Raw genomic sequence first — 21,405 nt, 5'->3', positions numbered from 1 at the left:
TGCTGATGATGCACATCTGGTGGAGGCAGGAACCCCCAGGCGAGACAGCAGTAGGAGGAGGGCTGCTGGATTCCAGGACCCAGCTGGGTCCCAGCATGATGCTGAGCCTCTGGAAGTGGGCTTTCCAGAGCAGATGGAGACAATAGGGAGAGGCCGAGACATTCAAAGGGAGATGTCAGTGTCACTCCAGCAGATCCATAGCCACTTGGAGGAGTACGGGTGCAGGAGATGGCAATGAGCCAGCAATGAGTGACACCGAGGCCAACACTGCAAGGTGGCGACTACAGTGGAGAGCCTGGTGCACGACGTCAGCACCATGAGTGAAGGTGTCCAAGACGTCGCACACTCGGTGACGGCCATGGGCTGAGGGCCTCAGCAGGATGAACACTTCGCTGTGGGATATCACCCAGTACCAGGCTGACTTTGATGAGGTTCTGCGGGACATGTCCCGCTCTCAGATCGGCATGGCCGTAGCGCTGTAGAGCTTGTCCCAGTCTCAGGTGGGCATGGCTGAGGCACTGCAGAGCATGGCACAATCACTGAGGAGCATCGCCGAGGGCACTGACACCATGGCGCAGACATTGGGGAATCGCCGGGGCTGGCAGAGCCAGATGATACAGGGGCAGGCGCGGCTTAAACCAGCTGCCCCTCAGTCCCAAGGTGAATCCCAGGGCCCTATGGGCACCGACTTGGAGAAGAGGGAGTTGAGTGCCAACCCGGACCCGTCCCATGGAGTGGTGATAGTGGGCACCAGCTCCCCTCAGTTCCACCCCTCTGATGAGGCCATGTCTCGAGGTCCACACACGGGATGGGCAGCATGGCTGTGCATGTGTAGAGTGGAGTATTGTACAGCACATTAAACCCCTTTTTACAAAACCATTATGATGCCTGTCACTGTCTCCCACAATGCGGGCTGACCCCCGGAACCTTTGCCCAAATCTCCAGGCATCCCCACCTCCCAGTGGCACTCACCCAACCTCCAGCCGTGGACATGTCCCAGGAGCTGTGTCCCATCCCCTGAGTGTTCGGATGTTGCGTGTATGGTGTTGCCTCCTGCAGTTTTCAAGCACAGTGTCCGGACATCATGGTGTGACTGGGATGCTAGGCAATGATTCCCACATGCTACACAGCCCGCCCATCCATGGGAATCCACTTGGGATCTGTGAAGTGCTACTTAATCAAGATTGCCAATTCTCTATCAGCAAAAGCCTTCAGGCGCGGAGCCAGAAGCTTCAGCAGTTGGTGGGGAAAATGGGTGATCGGTGGGGCACACAGGCAGGGACAAGGATTGCCCCAGGAATAGGTAAGCACAATCCAGGATTGGCAACACCCCCCCCCAATGACGGCCCATCCCTGCGTAGGGTCCCCCACCCTCAGCCAAGGGTCTCCCAACCCTTGCAGAGCATTGTGGTGGCAAACCCAGCACCCCCGGTCTCTTTGCCTATGAGCAAAGATGGCTACTCACCTCCCCGGCTCCCCACAGAAACCCTTCCTCCAGGTTCACATTTTTCAACAGGAGTACTAAACGGCGCCAGCGTGAGCACTTTCTGGGGAGGCCGCTGAATGACGGGAGGCCGTTGGTTATGGGGTCGTTCTCATTAAATGTATGGAAATGGGGCTTAAGTGGTGATAATTGGTTCTCGCCACGCTACACCGAGATCCTGGTTGCACCTATGGGAGCAGGCCAGTTGCATCGCAAACTGTTTGGCACCTGGCACGGATCTTGTTTTTGACCTCACCCGCTATTCATCTGCCTTGTAACGCTTGAGCGAGAACACAACAGAGAATAGCACCCAGAATTTATTTCTGCACTGGGGAGCTGAACATGGACATTAACCCCCCCCCCCAAGTGAGGACACCCCACTATGGGGTCCCTGGGGGTACACCCTCTTCGGGCACCCCCAAGCCTCCTTACAGCACCCAATCACTTCCAGGATTCCCCACCCATCACCCCTCCAATCTTCCAGAGGCCCCTACTTACCTGCCCTGTCCCTTCAAACCTTAACCCCCCTCCACCCTTCAAATCCCCCTTCCACCCTAATTTCATGCCCCTCGGCCCCTGACCCTTGGCAGTATCATTCTGGCACTTGGGCACCATTGCACTGCCACCCTGGCACCCAGGCAGTTATCTTTCAAGCTTGGCAATTCCACCTGGGCACCTTGGTAGTGCCAGGGTGACAGTGCTAAGGTGCCAGCTGGGCAGTGCCAAGGTGCCCACATTCCAGGGGGGGGGGGGGAGACCCACCCTGCACTTACCCTGACCACTCAGGGATCTCCGATATCCCGGGAAACCCCCCAATGCCATTCCGTCTGGTCCACGTTTGTGTGGACCAGTACTGATCAGGGCCCTGCTGCAGCCTCCCTGGGGAGGCTGGAGAATCAACAGAAACTGGTGGATCCCAGGCAGGTAGGTTGTCAGTAGGTTTGTGGTCTATTTTCCGCAAGCGTCATTTTGTCCCGCCCATTTTGGGTGGCGTTCCGACTCCGACATCTCATGGGAGTTGGGTGAATCCCGCGAGGTACGGAGGCTATCGGGAGGTCCACTGGAGGCCTCTCACGGGATTCCACGGCCGCGTTGTGAGTGCAACACGGCAAGAGAATCGCGCCCATTTATAGTCAATCCACAATGCCAGTTTCACAACCAGTTGGCAAATTGAAATCTGTCCCTCAAAAGGTTTACAATTCAACACAACTAATGTCTTTATTTATAATTAAACAGTAGCAATACAAAAATACATTTTGAAACAAGGATTAGACCACTTTGAACTCTCAGATAAATGAAACACTAATTCAACTTTTACCACACTATCGTTGCAACTGAACTTGCCTCTCCCAAGAAGTCCTTTGATTTGACTAATATTTCATATTTCAATGAATCACATATTCTCCAACAATTACTAAAATCAGCATAAATACCTTTCAAAATACATCAATTTATATTTTAGATAGGACCATTGATTATAAAGAATGTAGGCTATTCCTGTTAATTCAAAGTCGCTATTTACAGAACATAATCAAATTATCCAATAGTTTGAGTTCTGCAAATTTAATGAAACACCATAACAAATTGTTACAGAAACATTGGAAAATTTAACACATCAAATCACTTCCATCTTCTCCCACCCCCTCAAAGTTAGTCTGTTTCGTCACTCCTGTAGAGATGGTCTGCTTTCCTCTAATTATCTGATGATGGGTGTCAATTAAAAACATTAGCCTTCTTTTTTTTCCAGGTGCGAATGATGCTGCTGTGTATTTGCATGATTTTCTGCTTTGATTTTTGCTATCTCATTCTTCATAGTTGTTACTTTCTCAGTATGTTACACTTCGATCAAAATTAGCTTTGAGGAAGTGAGGAACAATGCATGATTTAATTCTCTTTATTAAACCTATACAAGATAATGCCTCTTTAAATGAAAACTACAGGGCAAAAGCTTATCAAGTCTGGAGTAAAATACAATTCATGGATATTATATGCTGCATTTATCACAGACCTGAAAAAGCTAAATTAAATGCAAAGAAATGTGAAGGCTCTCTAAGTCACTTCCATTGAAACTGCCATCTCCACTACTTAAAAGTATTATTTTATTAACAATATTGCCATTTGCATTCATGATAACCACAAGACAATTATTGTTCAAACTATATGCATAAATGTTTCAAATGCATTCTGACAAAACATGCTTTCACACCATTATAATGCAGAAGAAAATGGAGTACATACCAGTAGAGATATGGCTTGTCTTTGTCCACATTTATATTATTTAGCGGATCCATGCGAAACCAGGTATTTAAAGTAAAACCATTTTGGTATGGCCACTTAGCAATCGGAGGCAAAGCAATGGCCTAGAAAAGTAAAACATAACAGATTTCAGAGCCAGAAGCACCTATATGAGGCCTATTGACATAATGGTTAAATGCTGGCTCTGGGATGTAGTCTGCTGCCAGTCAACATAAAGTATCTAATGGTCAGCTGTATTCTTGACAAGACTGGATCACCAATGGAAATATTCTAACAATTCACATTTGTACAACAGCTTTCAATGTAGTAACACATCCCAAAGCATTAAATAGCAAGCACAGCAATAAAATATTTTGACAGAGAGCCACAGAAGGAGATATCAGGACAGATGACCCAAAGCTTGATCAGAGGTAGAGTCTAAAAAGTATTTCTAAAGGAGGGAAGAGTGGTGGAGGAAGATAAATTTAAGGAGAGAATTCTAGAGTTGGTCTAAAGCAGCTGAAAGTGAGGTCAGAAATGGCACAGCAATTAAAATCAGAATGCACCAGTTACCAAAATTGGAGGAGCAGGGAGATTTTGAAGACTTTGTAGAACCGGGTGGCACAAAGAGGGGCGGGGGTGAGGCCATGGAAGGATTTAAAAGTAAAGATGAAAATCTTAAAATTGAAGCATTGCCAGACCAAGGACCAATGCAGATCAGCAAGCACAGGGCTGATTAGTGAATGGGACTGTACAAGTTAGAATATGAGCAGCAGAAATCAAGGTTACAGAAATATTTTTAAAGCAAGGTGGTGTTTGTGGCTTCAAATAAGGATCAGCGGAAGAACTGCGATGATGAAGGAGCGTGGCAGGGAGAAAAAGGACAAAACAAGAATTGTTGGCTCATATTTACATGAGCAGAATGTGTATTTGTGAATATATTCATGCTTAGATTGAGCCTTTGTGATGGCATATTGTCACCCAGTGATAATGCCAGGGTTTGAGGCATACTCCATCCTTGTTTCACAACAGGCACAAAGGTACCTATGCTTATGCCAATTTTGGGCCAGAACTGGGCTGATTGGGCGGTTTCTGAACGACTCCTTTGGATCGTGTTAAACCACCTTTTCAAAGCTGGCATGTCTGCATTTGGCTTTTTGCCTTGAAAAATCCAGCAATTTCAGACGTGAGACAGTATGCAAGTTGCAATGTTATTTCAGACCATATAATGGAACAACAATTCTCTAAAGGATATCTCAAGTATTGGGATGATATGCAGTTGTTTTGCTAACAGATGAGGTTGTTTGGATGATATTTGTAAGATCCACGTATTGGATAGCACCAACACTCGCCAGCCCCCACACTAAGGTCGAGCAGCACTTAACCACCACTTGCTCAGCCAACCCCAGCCAGCTCGCAACAATGGCGCCCAGGAGACTGGCCCCAAAGTTCGGGGACACAAACCTGGGGAGGCTCCTTGACGCAGTGGAGGCCGGGAGGAATATCCTGTTGGCCGAGGGCATAGGGCTGTCGGGGCTGCCTGGGACGAGTTGGTGGTGGCTCTGAGCACCGGGAGTGTGACTAGGAGGACTGGCTTCCAGTGCAGGACCTACACTGGGCAGCACGGGTGAGTAGACACCAAAGCCACCCCCTCACACCCCACCCCCCGACAGGAGCATCCAACCCCCAACTCTCCTTGCAACTCCAGACCCTCCCTCCACCCTTCTACCCCCAACCTTTCCTTCCCACCCACCCTCCCACCACTGTGAAACACACATGTGGCTAACGATCCCTGCTCTGTGTCTCCTCAGGAAAAGATCTCACAAAATCGTCAGAGAATCCTCACCACCTTTGAGGAGTGGACCCTGGAGGTGACTGAGGTGGCCGAGGACAGAGCAGCCACCAACGCAGAAGTGGACCGACACCGCAGAGGTGAGGAACCACCGAGCCCCACCTGGAAGACTTGTCAAACATGAGTTGTTATTGCCTTACTGACTCACCCATTGCTCCCACTGACCACATGTCCATTCTCCCACAGGTCCTCCAGCCGACGGTGCCGGCCCATCCTGTGTGGCCCCCTCTCCACTCTCCCATGAAACGACCTTGGAGGAGAGCTCAAAGGATGCCACCATAATAGTCGCGTCACAGCTGTCATCCCCACCCTCCACCAGCGCAGAGACACACATCTCGGTGGAAAATGTTAGTGGTCAGGCTTCTGGGGCACAATCTAGTGAGCACCACACTGCTGCTGATGTACATCAGGAGGAGGCAGGAACCCCAGGTGAGACAGCAGTTGGAGGTCTGCTGTGCCCCAGAACCTAGCTGGGTCCCAGCCTCATGCTGAGCCTGTGGATGAGGTCATCCCGGAGCTGAAGCCGACAATAGGGTGCGGCCGGGACATTCAGAGGAAGATGTCAGCATCACTCCAGCAGATCCATAGTCGCTTGGAGGAGTCTCAGAAGCTATGGGCACAGGAGATGGCACCGGCAACGCGTGGCACTGAGGCCAACATTGCCACGGTGATGACCACAGTGGGGAGCCTGGTGCACGACGTCGGCACCATTAGTGAAGGTGTCCAAGGCGTTGCGCAGTCAATGAGGGCCATGGCTGAGGGTCTCGGCAGAATGTCCAACTCATTGGGGGATGTCACCCACTACCAGGCTGACCTTGATGAGGTTCTGTGGAACATGTCTATTCTAAATGGGGAAATTCTTTGGAAAGCAGAAGCACAAAGGGAATGGTAATCCTTGTTAACGATTCTCTTAAAGTTAATCTGCAGGTTCAGTCGGCAGTTAAGAAGGCAAATGCAATGTTAGCATTCATGTCAAGAGGGCTAGAATACAAGACCAGGGATGTATTTCTGAGGCTGTATAAGGCTTTGGTCATACCACATTTGGAGTATTGTGAGCAGTTTTGGGCCCCATATCTAAGGAAGGATGTGCTGACCTTGGAAAGGGTCCAGAGGAGGTTCACAAGAATGATCCCTGGAATGAAGAACTTGTCGTATGAGGAATGTTTGAGGACTCTGGGTCTGTACTCGTTGGAGTTTAGAAGGATGAGAGGGGATCTTATTGAAACGTACAAGATACTGCGAGGCCTGGATAGAGTGGAAGATGTTTCCACTTGTAGGAAAAACTAGAACCAGAGGACACCATCTCAGATTAAAGGGACGATCCTTTAAAACATGAGGGGGATGAGGGGGAATTTCTTCAGCCAGAGGGTGGTGAATCTGTGGAACTCTTTGCCACAGAAGGCTGTGGAGGCCAATCTACTGAGTGTCTTTAAGACAGAGATAGGTAAGTTCTTGATTAATAAGGGGATCAGGGGTTATGGGGAGAAGGCAGGAGAATGGGGATGAGAAAATATCAGCCATGATTGAATGGCTGAGCAGACTCAATGGGCCAAGTGGCCTAATTCTCCTCCTACGTCTTCTGGTCTTATGTCCGCCTCTCAGATGGGCATGGCTGAGGCGCTGCGGAGCATGTCCCAGCTGCAGGTAGGCATTGCCGAGGCACTGCAGAGCATGTCCCAGTCACTGAGGTGCATCGCCGAGGGCTTCGACACGATGGTGCAGACTATGGGGTTCCGCCAGGGCTGGCAGAGCTGGATGATGCAGCGGCAGCCGGGGCTTGTAACAACTGCCGCTCTGGCCCATGGTAGACCCCAGGGGCCTATGGACATCGAGCAGGAGGACATGGCGCTGGGTGGCTACTCTGACCCACCTAATGGAGTGGCGAAAGTAGACACCAGCTCCGCCGAGTTGTACCCGTCTGATTCGGCTGCGACTCACAGCCAGGACACGGAACAGGGCGACACGGCTGTGCATGTGCCGCTGACAAGTGAGCCGAGGTCCTCTAGTCTCAGAGCCCCCAGAGGACACCCGACAGGAGCATCAAAGGCCATGGGACGTGATAAGTAGCTGGCTGCCTCCACCTCAGATGTGCATTACTGAGGACACTGAGGTAGGGAGGAGGGTGTGGAGGGGTAGGTAGGGGTGAGGGGGCTGGGAGTGGGGGAGGGGGCAGCACCATCGGGTGGGTGCAGAATTGTAAAACACAAAAACACCTTGTGCACAACCAGCATGATGCCTCTGTCACTTTCTTCTGCATTGCGGCCGACCTCCAAACCCTTGGACCATCTCTCCAGGCAATAGCCTTCAGCCACATGGTCGGAGGCCTTGGCAGTCTGTGGGGTGGTCGGTGGGATAGACGGTCAGGGACAGGATTTGCCCCCGGAACAGGTGCATATGATCCAGGGGTTAGCATTGTGGTGTCGCGTGGGATTGCTCCCAGGTTACCCCCCCCCCAGTGCATCCCCCCCACCCTTCCATGTCGACCCCTCCCTTTGGAGGGTCCCCCAGCCGACGGCCCCCCATCCCCCGCAGAGAACAAGCCTCCGGGGCTCTTTGCCTGTGACCATAGATTTCCTCGGCTCCCCACAGAAGCCCTTCCGCCAGCTTCCCGTTTTTCAAAAGGTGTACTAATTGCCGCCTGCGTGGCCACTTGCTGTGGAGGCCACTGAATCACAGGAGGCTGTTGGATATAAGGTGGCTCTCGTTAATTGTGTGGAAATAGGGCTTAAGTGGTGATAATTGGTTTCTTGCCACGCTACGGCGAGATCCCAATTTTGCCTACGGTAGTGGGCCAGTTGCATCGCAAACTGTTTGGCACCTGGCGCGGTTCTTGTTTTCTGTCTCTCCTGCTATTCACCAGCCTCATTTCGCTTCAGCAAGAGTGTATCGAGGCCAGAGAATCTTGCCCTACGGATATTGTAGTCACTGTATTGAGTAGTATTGTTTAAGGAGTAATTGTAAGTTATTTTCAGGTGTGATGTTAAAGATTTTAATACTGTGTTAGTAATAAAGTTTGTTTTAGTATACCATATCCCTATTTCTTCGTGCAATCACTCCAGGAGCCAAGTATCCATTCCTCACAATCTTGCAAAATTAAAATAAAATATTGAGGTTTCAGTCCAGTACCCTCGTCCACTTTTGAGCTCTGGTCTGGGACTGTTATAGTAGCTTGTTCAATGGAGATGTATGTTTCCAAATCATTTTTCTTAAACATAATGGTTGGGGTTCTCCGTCGGTTGGATCCTTCCCTTCACCAGCAGTGCACTCACGCCTGCAGACTTCCCAACAGCGTGGGGGTGCCCACAATGGGAAATCCCATTGGCCGCTGCCAGGACGGAGGATCCCGCTGCTGGCGGAGGTGCGCCCCGCCAGAAAATGGGTCTGGCGGGATAGAGAATCCCGCCCAACATCTGTTTAATCGCTTTATACTTACTTAATTTAAATAAGTCATGCAGCTAATTCAGAACTTGCCAAATGATGCTTGAACTCCAAAGGCTGAATTACAAGGAAAAAGTACACAAATTTAGGCTGTCTTCCCCGGAATGTAGAAAATTATGAGCGTTTTGCTATTTCTGCTGGCTGCGAAATCTAGCTCGAGGGGATATGGACTAAAACTTGAGCCAGGCTGTTCATGAATAAAATTAGGAAATGCTTCTATTCATAAAAGGGTGGTAGAAGTTTCAAACTCTCTTCTGCAAATGGCAGTCAGTTGTTGATCACAAATCGGGAATTGACAGATATTTTTCAATTAAAAGTATGAAGGGATATGGGGCCATAGGAGGTAGGTCACAGATCAACCATGATCCTCTTGAATGGCAGAACATTCTGCTAGCGGCTGCAAATCCCTGGAGGCTGCTGTTGCTGTTCCCTTCCTTATCTGCAGCCAGAAAGAAGGATAGTTTTTATAAGATACCTGGGTCCTGTAACACCGGGCTCAGTGGGATGTATGAGTCCAGAATGCAATCTGGTTTGAAGCAAGAAGACACCGCAGGACCTGGTGCGTGACATTGTTCCAAATGGGCCACTTGATGATGCTGTTGAAGAAATGCTTTTGTAGGTTGCTGATGCTTTTGTAGCTGGTGTGGCAAGTGCTGCATGTAACAGACACGTCGCCATGGGTTAAACAAGATGGGAGTCAAGGATGTTCAAATGCACCTTGAGCGTCAATAGAATATATAGATGCCAGGATTTGGTTCCGGTGTAATTACGCCATGTGGGAGGGCCGACACAGCTGCTATCCTGGACAGAGAATGGCACTGATATGTGGAATAAGTAACACATTCATGGACAGACCATTTCTACGACAAGGTTCTGGACATGATAACACATTCTCAGGCTTATCATCCCATTTCTGGTGAGGAACCTTCAAGGGGTGCCCCCACAGTGGCCTGCCCCACGATCAGGGCCCACCGATCCGCGGGCTGGCCTTTGCCGTGGGGGCACTCTTTCCCTCCGCACCTGCCGCTGTCAACCTCCGCCATGGCCTGAACAGAGAAGAACCCCCCTGCACATGCGCTGGGATGCCGCCAGCACACGCTGGCGCTCCTGCGCATACGCCAACTCACGCCGGCGGAGGCCCTTCAGCGCCGGTTGGCATGGCGCCAAGCCCTTCCGCACCGGCTTGCGCGGCGCCAAACACTCCGGCGCCAGCCTAGCCCCCGAAGGTGCGGAGGGGCGGCCCGACGTGGGAGGGGTTCACGCCACTCCTCGGCGCCGGGAGTGGCCCGCCCCACCGGTTCGCGGAGAATCCCGCCTGTTATGGGCCAGGGTTTAAAGAACCCCAAAGTGTATCATGGAGTTCACCTGACCCACATCCTTTACTAGATTGTGGTATGGGGAGCACACTGCCCACTCTACAGGTGTGGTAGACCAGAAATGGAAAAGTATTTTTTAAAGCAAAACAATATTTATTCTATGAACTCAAGCTAACCTTTTTAAAACATAGTGAACAGCTTAGCAACCATTAATTCAAATACAACCCCCAAAGACTACAACACTAAGTAAACCTTTAAGCTTTCCTTTTTAACATCCATACGACTTAAAAACAAAACCTTTATCAGAAGTACATCAGGTTAAAGTCACTACTGAAAACATTTATAATTCTGAATTCACCAAATGATCAAGAGATAGTCTTTTGATGGCAGAGAGAACACCAGTACACCTGCTTGGTCTGCTTCAGCTCCAACACTGAAAACGAAACTAAAACACACCCTGCTCAAAAACGAAAATAAAAAACTGACAGACAGCCCAGCTCCACCCACTCTCTGACATCACCGTAGTAGTAATCATCCATTTCTTAAAGGTACTCTCACTACAGATATTTATATACACACCCATTTCTTAAAGGTACTCTCACATGACACGCCCCATATGTTTGTTTTTTTGTAAAAATGAGCTGATATGGAATTGTATGGATACCAATATGGAATGATGACGTAGAGTTTACGGCTGGGAGCTGCGGGATGGGGAGAGAGAAACTTATTTATCCGAATGCAGCTGCAGTTACCTAGAGGCTGTGTGTTTGTTTGCTGACGCCCCTTTGCTTTTGTAGCCTGGAGTAAGGAAAGGATGTCAGATGACCTGCTGTCAGCACTGGAGCAGCGAAGTGCTTTTTCTCTTCTGGTGTGCTCTGCGCCAGTGTGAATTTTCCCTTGCTGAGAAGTCTACTGCTGGAAGCTTCAGGAGGGAAAGAGAGGAGCAACTTGATGGAGGTGTTGAAGAAATGCTTCTGTAGATTACTGGTGTCTTTATTGTACTGTTGACTGTTTCATGTTTAATGCTGCCTCTTTTGCTTCTGTGGGCTGGAATGAGGAAAGGGAGGATGTAAGATGACCTGCTGCCAGCGCTGGAGAAGGGGTTCTCTTACTCTCTTCTGGCATGCTCTGCTTCGCTGTGACTTTCCAGTGTGAATGTCCATCGTTGAGAGTCTATTGCTGGAAGGTGCAGGAGGAGGAGAGAGAGGCAGATTGATCTGAAAGATGAAGGTGTGGAAGAAATGCTTTTTGCAGATTGCTGGTGACTTTGTTGTACTATTGACTGTTTCATGTTTAATGCCTGGAGGCTGTGAGTTTGCTTACTGCCGCCTCTTTTACTTCTGTGGCCAGGAACGAGGAAAAGAAGGACGTATGATGACCAGCTGCCAGCACTGGAGAAGGAGGGGGGAAAAGGGGTGCTCTTTCTCTCCTCTGGTGTGCTCTGCATCGGTGTGACTTTCTACTGTTGAGAGACTACCGCTGGGAGTTGCGAGGTTGAGAGAAAGGCAGCTTTATCCGAATGAGTAATTTGATGAAGGTTGATTTTGCAGATGTTATAACCTGCCTGCTTACCATTGGCTGGGGACTAATGACAATCCCACAATCCTGTGGGAGCATGAGCTTCCCCAATGAGGGGGGGGCGGAGAAACCATTAGTAAACTCGAAGTATAAATAAAGCTGGCCAGTTTGAAACCAGGAGGAAGGAGTGTGCAGCAAGGGAAGTTGCTGCTACTGTTATATATATATATATATGTTATTGTAAATAAATGTTATTACGTTGTATCCTTAAAACTCGTGCTGGATTCTTCGTGGCCCTCACAAAACTGGCGACGATGGTTAAAGTGAATAGCTGTCTACACTGCTGAAGCCACCTCCCTGGATTTTTGTTGGATACAGGTTGGAAGTTGTTTTCTATTATACCATGCCTCTGTATGGATGTTTTTGATGCTGCGCTGGAAAGCTGGAACCAGTACGCACAACGGATGCGTTACTATTTCCGGGCAAACAATACCACCGAAAACGAGCGCCAGGTGGTCACATTGCTCACCGCCTGCGGCCCGCATACGTTTGGGGTGATTAGGAGCCTTACGTACCCAGCTGCGCCGGACACCAAAACGTTTGATGAACTTGTGAATATAGTGGGGCAACATTTTAACCCAACCCCGTCCACGATAGTCCAGCATTACCAGTTTAATACTGCTGAGAGGACCCCTGGAGAATCCCTTGCCGATTTTCTATCCAGGCTACGCAGGATTGCGGAGTACTGTGACTATGGTGAGACCTTGTCAGAAATGTTACGCGACCGTTTGGTTTGCGGTATTAACAATGCGGCCACCCAGAGAAAGTTGTTAGCTGAGCCAACATTGCTTTTCAACAGGCCATTCAAATAGTATTGTCCCGGGAGAGCGCAGAACGAGGAGTGCAGGAGCCACAGGGAATGGAAGTGCATGCCTTGGGGCGCAACCCCTTCCGTCCGAAAACGTCCCCCCGCACTCCTGCGGTACCTTGGGCGAGGCGTCGTCCGGACCGACGTCAGTGGCCGTCGGACATTCCTCCCCGAAGGGAGCCTTCTCCAGAACCAATGGATGAGGAGCCATGTCCGTGTCAGACTTGTAAGCGCCGACCCCGTCGCGGACGCAGGTCCTGGGGGCGCCAGAGGCGCCGTCGTTCCGACCGAAACTGGGACCAGCCCAGGGGTCGTACCTTCCATGTGGATGAACCTGCGGCGACTACTCCTGAGGACGTGGAGACGGAGGACGACTGCCTGCAGCTGCATTGTGTGGCAGCTCCCCGTGTGGCCCCCATTAAGGTGACAGTACGGGTCAATGGTCACCCGCTTGAGATAGAGTTGGACACTGGCGAAGCGGTCTCCGTGATCGCCCAGAGGACATTCGACCGCATCAAGCAAGGTATACAGACCCTTACATTAACCGACTCACAGGCCAGGTTGGCCACCTACACGGGGGAACCACTGGACATTGCAGGAACTACAATGACCCCTGTTGTTTATGGACGCCAGGAGGGGCGTTTCCCACTTATCGTGGTGCGCTGCCATGGGCCCAGCCTGTTGGGTCGGGACTGGTTGCGCCATGTGCGGTTGCAATGGCAGCACATACTCCAAACAGTTTCTGAAGGGTTGACTAAGGTGCTAGGACGATACCCAGATGTATTCCAGCCTGGTTTGGGGAAAATAAAAGGGGCCGTAGCCCGTATCCATGTCGAACCAGGAGCCACGCCGCGTTATTTCCGGGCGTGCCCGGTGCCTTACGCCTTGCTCGAGAAGGTAGAAGGGGAGCTCACTCATTTGGAGAGTTTGGGTATTATCAGGCCCATCCGTTTTGCTGACTGGGCAGCACCAATTGTACCCGTAATGAAGCCAGATGCCACAGTTCGCTTGTGTGGCAACTATAAACTTACAGTGAATACGGCTTCCCGACTCGACCGATATCCAATGCCTCGCATAGAGGATCTCTACGCGAAGCTTGCAGGTGGACTCTCGTTCACAAAATTAGATATGAGTCACGCCTACCTGCAGTTGGAACTGGACCCTGCCTCCCGATCATATGTAACGATTAATACACACTGGGGCCTGTATGAATATACAGGGTTGCCCTTTGGAGTATCCTCTGCCTGCGCAATTTTTCAACGTGTTATGGAGGGCATTTTGAGAGATTTACCACGTGTTGCTGTCTACTTAGATGACGTTTTGATTACAGGAACGTCGGAGCAGGAACATTTGGAAAATCTGGAGGCTATCCTTAGACGCTTTTTGGAGGCTGGAGTCCGTTTACGTCGCGCAAAGTGCGTATTTCAGGCTAAGGAAGTAGTCTACCTAGGTTATCGGGTGGACCGCGAAGGTTTGCACCCCGTCGCAGAGAAGGTGCGTGCGATTCAACAGACCCCCGCCCCGACTGACACTTCGCATCTTCGTTCTTTTCTCGGTCTCGTAAACTATTACGGGAAGTTCCTCCCCAATCTGGCAACTACGCTGGCCCCGTTGCACCATCCGCTAAAGAAAAATCACACCTGAGTTTGGGGTCAGCCGCAAGAAACCGCTTTCCGGCGGGTAAAGCAACAATTGTCGTCGTCTGGGCTACTAACGCACTATGATCCTGGAAGGCCTTTGCTCATCACGTGATGCATCCCCGTATGGTATTGGGGCCGTCCTGTCCCACAAGATGGAGAACGGGGCCGAGCGACCAATAGCTTTCGCCTCCCGCACATTGACTGCAGCGGAGAAAAAGTACACGCAGATCGAGAAGAAGGGCCTGGCAGTGGTTTCTGCGGTGAAACGCTTCCACCAGTAAGTGTATGGCCGCTATTTCACTGTCGTGACTGATCATAAGCCTCTGCTGGGACTTTTCAGAGAGGATAAGCCAATACCGCCCATTGCTTACGCACGGATCCAGCGCTGGACTTTGTTGCTTGCTGCATACGAGTATTCTCTGGAGCACAAACCAGGAACGCAGATAGCAAATGCCGACGCACTGAGCCGAATGCCTTTATATACCGGCCCCATGTCGACCCCCACGACCGGTGAGGTGGTTGCAACCCTAAATTTTATGGACACCTTGCCTGTCACGGCATCACAGATCCGTGAGTGGACCCAGACGGAGCCAGTCCTGTCAAAGGTTCGGCACATAGTCCTGTATGGTGGACAGCATAGACAGCTCCCAGGTGAGTTGTGGGCATTTTCCTCCAAGCTGTCAGAATTCAGCGTGGAAGACAGCATCCTCTTGTGGGGGATGCGTGTGATTGTCCCAGAAAAAGGCCAGGAGCTGATACTAACAGACTTGCACAATGGGCATCCAGGTGTGACCAAAATGAAAATGTTGGCCCGGAGTTATGTCTGGTGGCCAGGCCTCGACACCGACATTGAGAAGGTGGCTCAAACCTGCTCCATTTGCCAGGAGCATCATAAGCTTCCGCCGGCCGTGCCCCTACATCACTGGGAATGGCCAGGGCGGCTTTGGGCGCGCTTGCAAGCAGATTTCGCAGGCCCTTTTCAAGGATCCATGTTCCTTCTATTAATCGACGCCCAGTCTAAATGGCTAGAGGTGCATAAGATGCAGGGGACAACATCCTGCGCAACAATTGAAAAGATGCGTTCGTCTTTTAGTACGCATGGCCTACCCGAGGTGCTGGTCACGGATAACGGCACTCCATTATCGAGTGAGGAGTTTGCGAGGTTCACGACTATGAACGGCATACGCCATATCCGCACTGCCCCTTACCACCCGGCTTCAAATGGGTTGGCAGAGCGCGCAGTGCAGACATTCAAAAGAGGCCTAAAGAAGCAGTCTTCCGGATCAATGGACACGAGACTGGCTCGCTTTTTGTTTATGTATAGGACCACGCCCCCATGCGGTGACTTGGGTAGCTCCCGCAGAACTCCTAATGGGCCGGAGACTTCGCACCCGCCTTAGTATGGTTTTCCCGGACATTGGCGCAAAAGTACACCGCACACAAGAACGGCAGGGACAGGGATTTTCTCGGCATCGGCCGATTCGGCAGTTTGCGCCCGGTGACCCAGTGTTCGTTCGAAATTTTGCTGGTGGTGCCCAGTGGGTTCCTGGCGTAATCTTTCGCCAAACGGGCCCTATATCTTACCAGATGCAAGCCCAGGGTTGTCTCCAGCGCAAACATGTAGACCACGTTCGGTCCAGAAGACTATCCCCATAAAAGATTCCCCGCCCCCGGAGCTCATTTCTACAGCCGCAGAGACCAGGGACAAGGGAAGGTAGTCCTCACAATCTTCCACTGGTGCCTCACTCGAAGCCTGCGCAGGTCGTTACAGAACCGAATGGAGATAGAGACGCTGACATGACGGAGGCAGCAGACTCTGACTCCGAGATGGAGACACAGGACGCATCAGAGGGGGAATCCTCGGGTCCACGGGTCGTGGATGTACAACCGTTGCGCCATTCATCACGGAAGCGCCGGTCTCCGTCTCGTTACACGCCGCCTGATCTAGTGCCGCGTGCAAATGGTGTCCGGCGTGTGGCAAAATGAGTCCAATGCCCTCCTTCGCCAGGGTCTTTGGTGGATTCCTTGGACTTTGGGGGGGAGGGATGTTATAACCTGCCTGCTTACCATTGGCTGGGGACTAATGACAATCCCACAATCCTGTGGGAGCATGAGCTTCCCCAATGAGGGGGGGGCGGAGAAACCATTAGTAAACTCGAAGTATAAATAAAGCTGGCCAGTTTGAAACCAGGAGGAAGGAGTGTGCAGCAAGGGAAGTTGCTGCTGCTGTTATATATATATGTTATTGTAAATAAATGTTATTACTTTGTATCCTTAAAACTCGTGCTGGATTCTTCGTGGCCCTCAGAAAAGCAGATTACTGGTGACTTTATTTGTTTAATGATTAATTGTTAATTGTTTAATGATTAATGCCTGGGGGGGTAGGGAATTTGACGGATGGCAGGCGGAACTGATGCCAGGAGAGAGGTGGTAACTTACCCTTGCAGCGCAATGTTGATTGTTGTTCTTCTTCCAACATTGTACAGCGGTCCTTCTGCCCGCACTGACAACCACTGCCATTGCCTCCCATGCGGCATTAGTGACCCTGCTGCTGGTCCTCCAACCCCCTCGGGGGAATAGGATGTCCTGTCACGCATCGACTGCGTCGAGAACCCTGATCAGGTCAGCATCCCCAAAGCGAGGAGCAGATCTGCACGCTGCCACATTTGTGTGTTGACTGGGAGAGAGTGGAGAGGGAGCGTTTAAAAGCAGCTCCCCCTCGTTAGTGGCAAGCTGCTGAGGCGCGAGTCTGGTGAATCAGACGGCAAGACCGACAGTAATGGCAAGATGCTCATGGGGGCTTACTTCCAGCACTAAGTGCCATTAAATACGGGTTGCGATCTCGCCAACGCAGCTGTCAAAAATCCCTCTGCCAAGTCACCCAAAACCACACTTAGAAATGTTTCCATTAATTTGCAACCAGAGTCTTTCTCAAAAGGAGCGCAAGAAAGCAAAGACAAACAAGCAAAAAAAGGGAGGAGAGAAAACTGGAAGGAGGGAAGGAGAAAAGAAAAGATGGAAGCAAGAAGGAAAAAAGTTGGAAAAGGAAGTGGAGCGAAAGGAAAAAGAGACAAAAAGAAACATTTTTTGGCAGTATCAGCCAGCTGTATTCACATTATTACTGCTCATACTTACTGCCTAGAATAAGGCGTTGCATAATTGAGCTTAGACCAAACATTCATTTAACAAAAACAATTTGTAAATCAGCAGCATAGTCTCAGATCCGTTCAATACAAATCCAGGATTGGCAGGGAGACAGGAATACATAATCCCACGAATGCTAGCCAACGTTGAAGGTGAAAGATTTAATGTTGAAGTTTTTCTTAAATTTTTTAATTTGAGTGCCCAATTAATTTTTTCCAATTAAAGTGGCAATTTAGCGTGGCCAATCCACCTACATTGCACATCTTTGGGTTGTGGGGACGAAACCCACACAAACACGGGGAGAATGTGCAAACTCCACATGCACAATGAACCAGAGCCGGGATCGAACCTGGGACCTCGTCGCCATGAGGCAGCAGTGCTAACCACTGCGCCACCGTGCTGCCCTCAATGTTGAAGTTGACAGGGCGTTAGCAAAATTGATATTTCATATCCAGTTATTTCAGAGCAGCTGACATAAATTAAATGCTGCATCATATATTACTTGAATCAGTGGAACACAAGTCTGAGGATATTACATTTAAACTATTCACACTGCACCTTGAGTACTGTAACTAATTTTAGCAACTTATACACAAAGTGTACATGGGAGTACTGCTGGAGGTCCAGATAGGAGAATCATGGTGGGGGCTCATATATAATGTCAGAAGATTAAATAATCTTGAAAGGAGGAGACAGAGAGGAAATATTTCAACAAGGTATTAATGGCATTGGAAAGGTAAATCCAGAGTCAGCAGTGTTATGGAAGTATGACCAGGTTTACAATAGTGAAAAGAAAATTTTGGATCTACAACACATTATTTTCACGTAATGTGAATAACATCTGCAATGGTTCTCTGTTCAACATAGCAGAGGCCATGGGGAAATTTGGAAGATAATTGAATATAATTTGGGAGCAGAGAGGACTTCCCATTTATCTACATAGTTGAGCCAAGTATCCATCTGCAAGCGTATTTATTTTGTGATCAGCATTCAATATCAAAAGAATTTCTTTCTCTACAAGGAAAATGTTGTAAATGGTTCTTTTAAGTTTTTTTAAAAATTGTTCTTGCACCATTTCTTGCCCATCCCTCACTGCCCTTGAACTGAGTGGCTAGGCCATTTCAATGGGGTGGCAATTATGAGTCAACCATATCTCTCTGTGAGGTCTGGAGTCACATGTAGGCCAGACCAGGTAAGAGTGGCAAATTTCCTTCCCTGAAAGACATTGGTGAACAAGATGGGGTTTTAAGACAATGGTTGCATGGTCATTAGACCTTTATTTCTAGATTTTTATTGAATTCAAATTGCACCATCTGGCATTGTGGGATTCGAACTTGGGAACCTGAGTCTCTGGATTGCTAGTCCAACGACAATACCACGATGCCACCGCCTTCCATTTGTTCTGAAGGAGAAGCTGATATTGAGAAGCTATTTCAAAAATGGAGCAAGATTAATAGAATCTTTCAAGATACAAAATAGTAAACATAGGTTGGAATGAAATCTATAATAAATCTTACTGCTGCACTCCGTCCAGGAAAATTGAAGAAGGTATCTGGGCCTTGTCTTTGTGGCATCTGATTCAGAATTGACAGCAATTTAATTGCATGCCTTGGCTGTGAAAAAGAAATGTAATTAAAAGCCGAGAAGCATATCATTGATTAAGCATCTAAGACAACATTTAATCTTTGCAATTTAGTTAGCACATTTATTTTAAGAAAAACAGTCACATCAGATTATCTAAACACAAAGCTTTAATGCACTCTAAAACAACGGTTATGTGCTACACCGTCAACTTGTATCTATATAAAGTCTTTAATGTCTTTTTAATTCTTTCATGGGATGTATGTCTCACTGGCAACGTCAGCATTTGTTGCCCATCCCCAAAGACCCTTGAACTGGGCGACTTGCTGGGCCAATTCAGAGGACAATTAAGAGTCAGGAGGATCTGGACTCGCATCATTGGCCACACCAGCTAAGGATGGCTGATTCCAATTGTTTCATGGTCACCATAACAGAGACTACTTTTTAATTGAAGACATTTTATAATGTATTAATGGGATTTAAATTCTGCCTGTTGTCATGATGGGATTTGAACCCCGGAATTATGAGTCAAGTGACATTACCACTATGCCATTGTCTCCCCCTTATAAAATGCCTTAAGGTGCTTCATGGAACATAATAATAATAATCTTCATTAGTGTCATAAGTAGGCTTATATTAACACTGCAATTAAGTTACTGTGAAAATCCCCTAGTCACCACACTACCGTACCTGTTCGGGTACATTGAGGGAGAATTCAGAATGTCCAATTCACCTAACAAGCACGTCTTTGGGGACTTCTGGAATGAAACTGGAGCACCCGGAGGAAACCCAGACAGACATGGGAAGAACGTGCAGGCTCCGTACAGACAATGACCCAAGCCAGCAATCGAACCCGGGTTCCTGGCACTGTGAAGCAACAGTGCTAACCACTGTGCTGCCGTGCCACCCCTAACTACAAAGCTCCCCGCCGGGAATAACGGTGCACCAATGGTGGAGCAATCAAAATCAGGGATACTTAGAAGGTCAAAATTGAAAAATGCAGATATTTCAGAGGGTTGTCGGGCTGAAGTTTAGAGGTAGGGAGCAGTGAGGCCATGGAGGGATTTGAAAACACGGATGAGAAATTTATGGTCAAGGTATTGTGATGGGTGAACAGAACTTGGTGCAAGTAAGTACAGAGGTACAGTTTTGATTTACAGAGGGTAGGCAGTGGAAGGCAAGCCAGAAGTAATTTAAATGTTCAGGTCAAAAGATAACAAAGGCATGCATTAGAGCTTCAGAAACAGATGAGCTTACACTGGGGCAGAGGCGGGCAATGTTATGAAGGTAGAAATACAGTCTTTGTGATGGCAAAGATTTGTGGTCAGAAGCTCAACTCGGAGATAAATATACCATGGTTACAACAGTTTACTTCAGCCACAGACAATTGCCAGAGAGAGGGGTGAAGTCAGTAGCGAGGGAACAGAGCTTGTAGAGGAGATTGAAGATAATCATACTATATTTCTAATCATCCAGAAATAGCAGCGTGCCAAGGGTAGGTCCATGGGAAACACCAGATGTAACTGAATGGGAGTAGGAAGTGAAGCCATTGTAGATGATACTCTGGTTACAATTAGACAGATGAGAACGGAACCAGGCGAGAACAGTCCCATCCAGGTGGATGATGGTGGGAAGACATTGAATGGTCAATTGTGCCAAAGGCGGGGCAGCATGGTGGCGCAGTGGTTAACACTGCGAGGTCCCAGGTTCAATCCTGGCTCTGGGTCACTGTCCGTTGGAGTTTGCACATTCTCCCTGTGTTTGCGAGGGTTTTGCCCCAAAGCCCAAAAGATGTGCAGGTTAGGTGGATTGGCCACGCTAAATTGCCCCTTAATTGGAAAAAATTAACTGGGTACACAAATTTTTTTTTTTTTTTTTAATTGTGCCGAAGGCTACAGATAGGTAGCAAAGTAAGAGGGTGGATAGCTTACCTGTATCATAGTCACATAGGATGTCATTTGTTACCTTGATAACAGCCATTTGAGTAATGTGGCAGGGTGGAAACCGAGCATGGAGTCTGGGAACGATGGGTATGGATTATAGTGCCATACATATGGATCACAGTGGCACTTGTAGCTCAGTTGATAGCACTCTCACCTCAATCAGAAGGTTGTGAGTTTAACTCCTGCTCCAGGACTTCAGTGCAACAAACCAGGCTGACATTCCAGCGCTGCACCCAGCAGATGTGCTGTTTTTCAGATGAGCATTAAACCTCACCATTGCCATGAGCAGCCACACTCCCCCATAGCACTATTTCAAAGAGGAGCTAGGGATATATCCTCCTTCATGAGCGACGAATTGCGTCAGTTTCCGCTTAGCAAGGGCATCGC

General features: G+C 49.0%; 1 protein-coding gene across 1 annotated transcript in view; it reads right to left on the bottom strand.

Annotated features, from left to right (window-relative positions):
- Window positions 1–21,405, bottom strand: part of LOC140391333 (neurobeachin-like) — a 382,107-nt gene that overhangs the window by 175,589 nt on the left and 185,113 nt on the right. Inside the window, exons 4-5 of the mRNA XM_072475916.1 lie at window positions 19,012–19,107; window positions 3,722–3,843 (exon numbers count right to left, since the gene is read on the bottom strand). Of these exons, the coding sequence (XP_072332017.1) occupies window positions 3,722–3,843; window positions 19,012–19,107 (218 nt within the window). The remainder of the gene's footprint in view (window positions 1–3,721; window positions 3,844–19,011; window positions 19,108–21,405) is intronic.

The sequence above is a fragment of the Scyliorhinus torazame genome, chromosome 15 (assembly GCF_047496885.1).
Source record: "Scyliorhinus torazame isolate Kashiwa2021f chromosome 15, sScyTor2.1, whole genome shotgun sequence".
NCBI classification, from domain to species: Eukaryota; Metazoa; Chordata; class Chondrichthyes; order Carcharhiniformes; family Scyliorhinidae; genus Scyliorhinus; species Scyliorhinus torazame.
The sequence above is the reverse complement of the archived record's forward strand: the minus strand, read 5'-3'. Positions and strand labels throughout refer to the sequence as shown.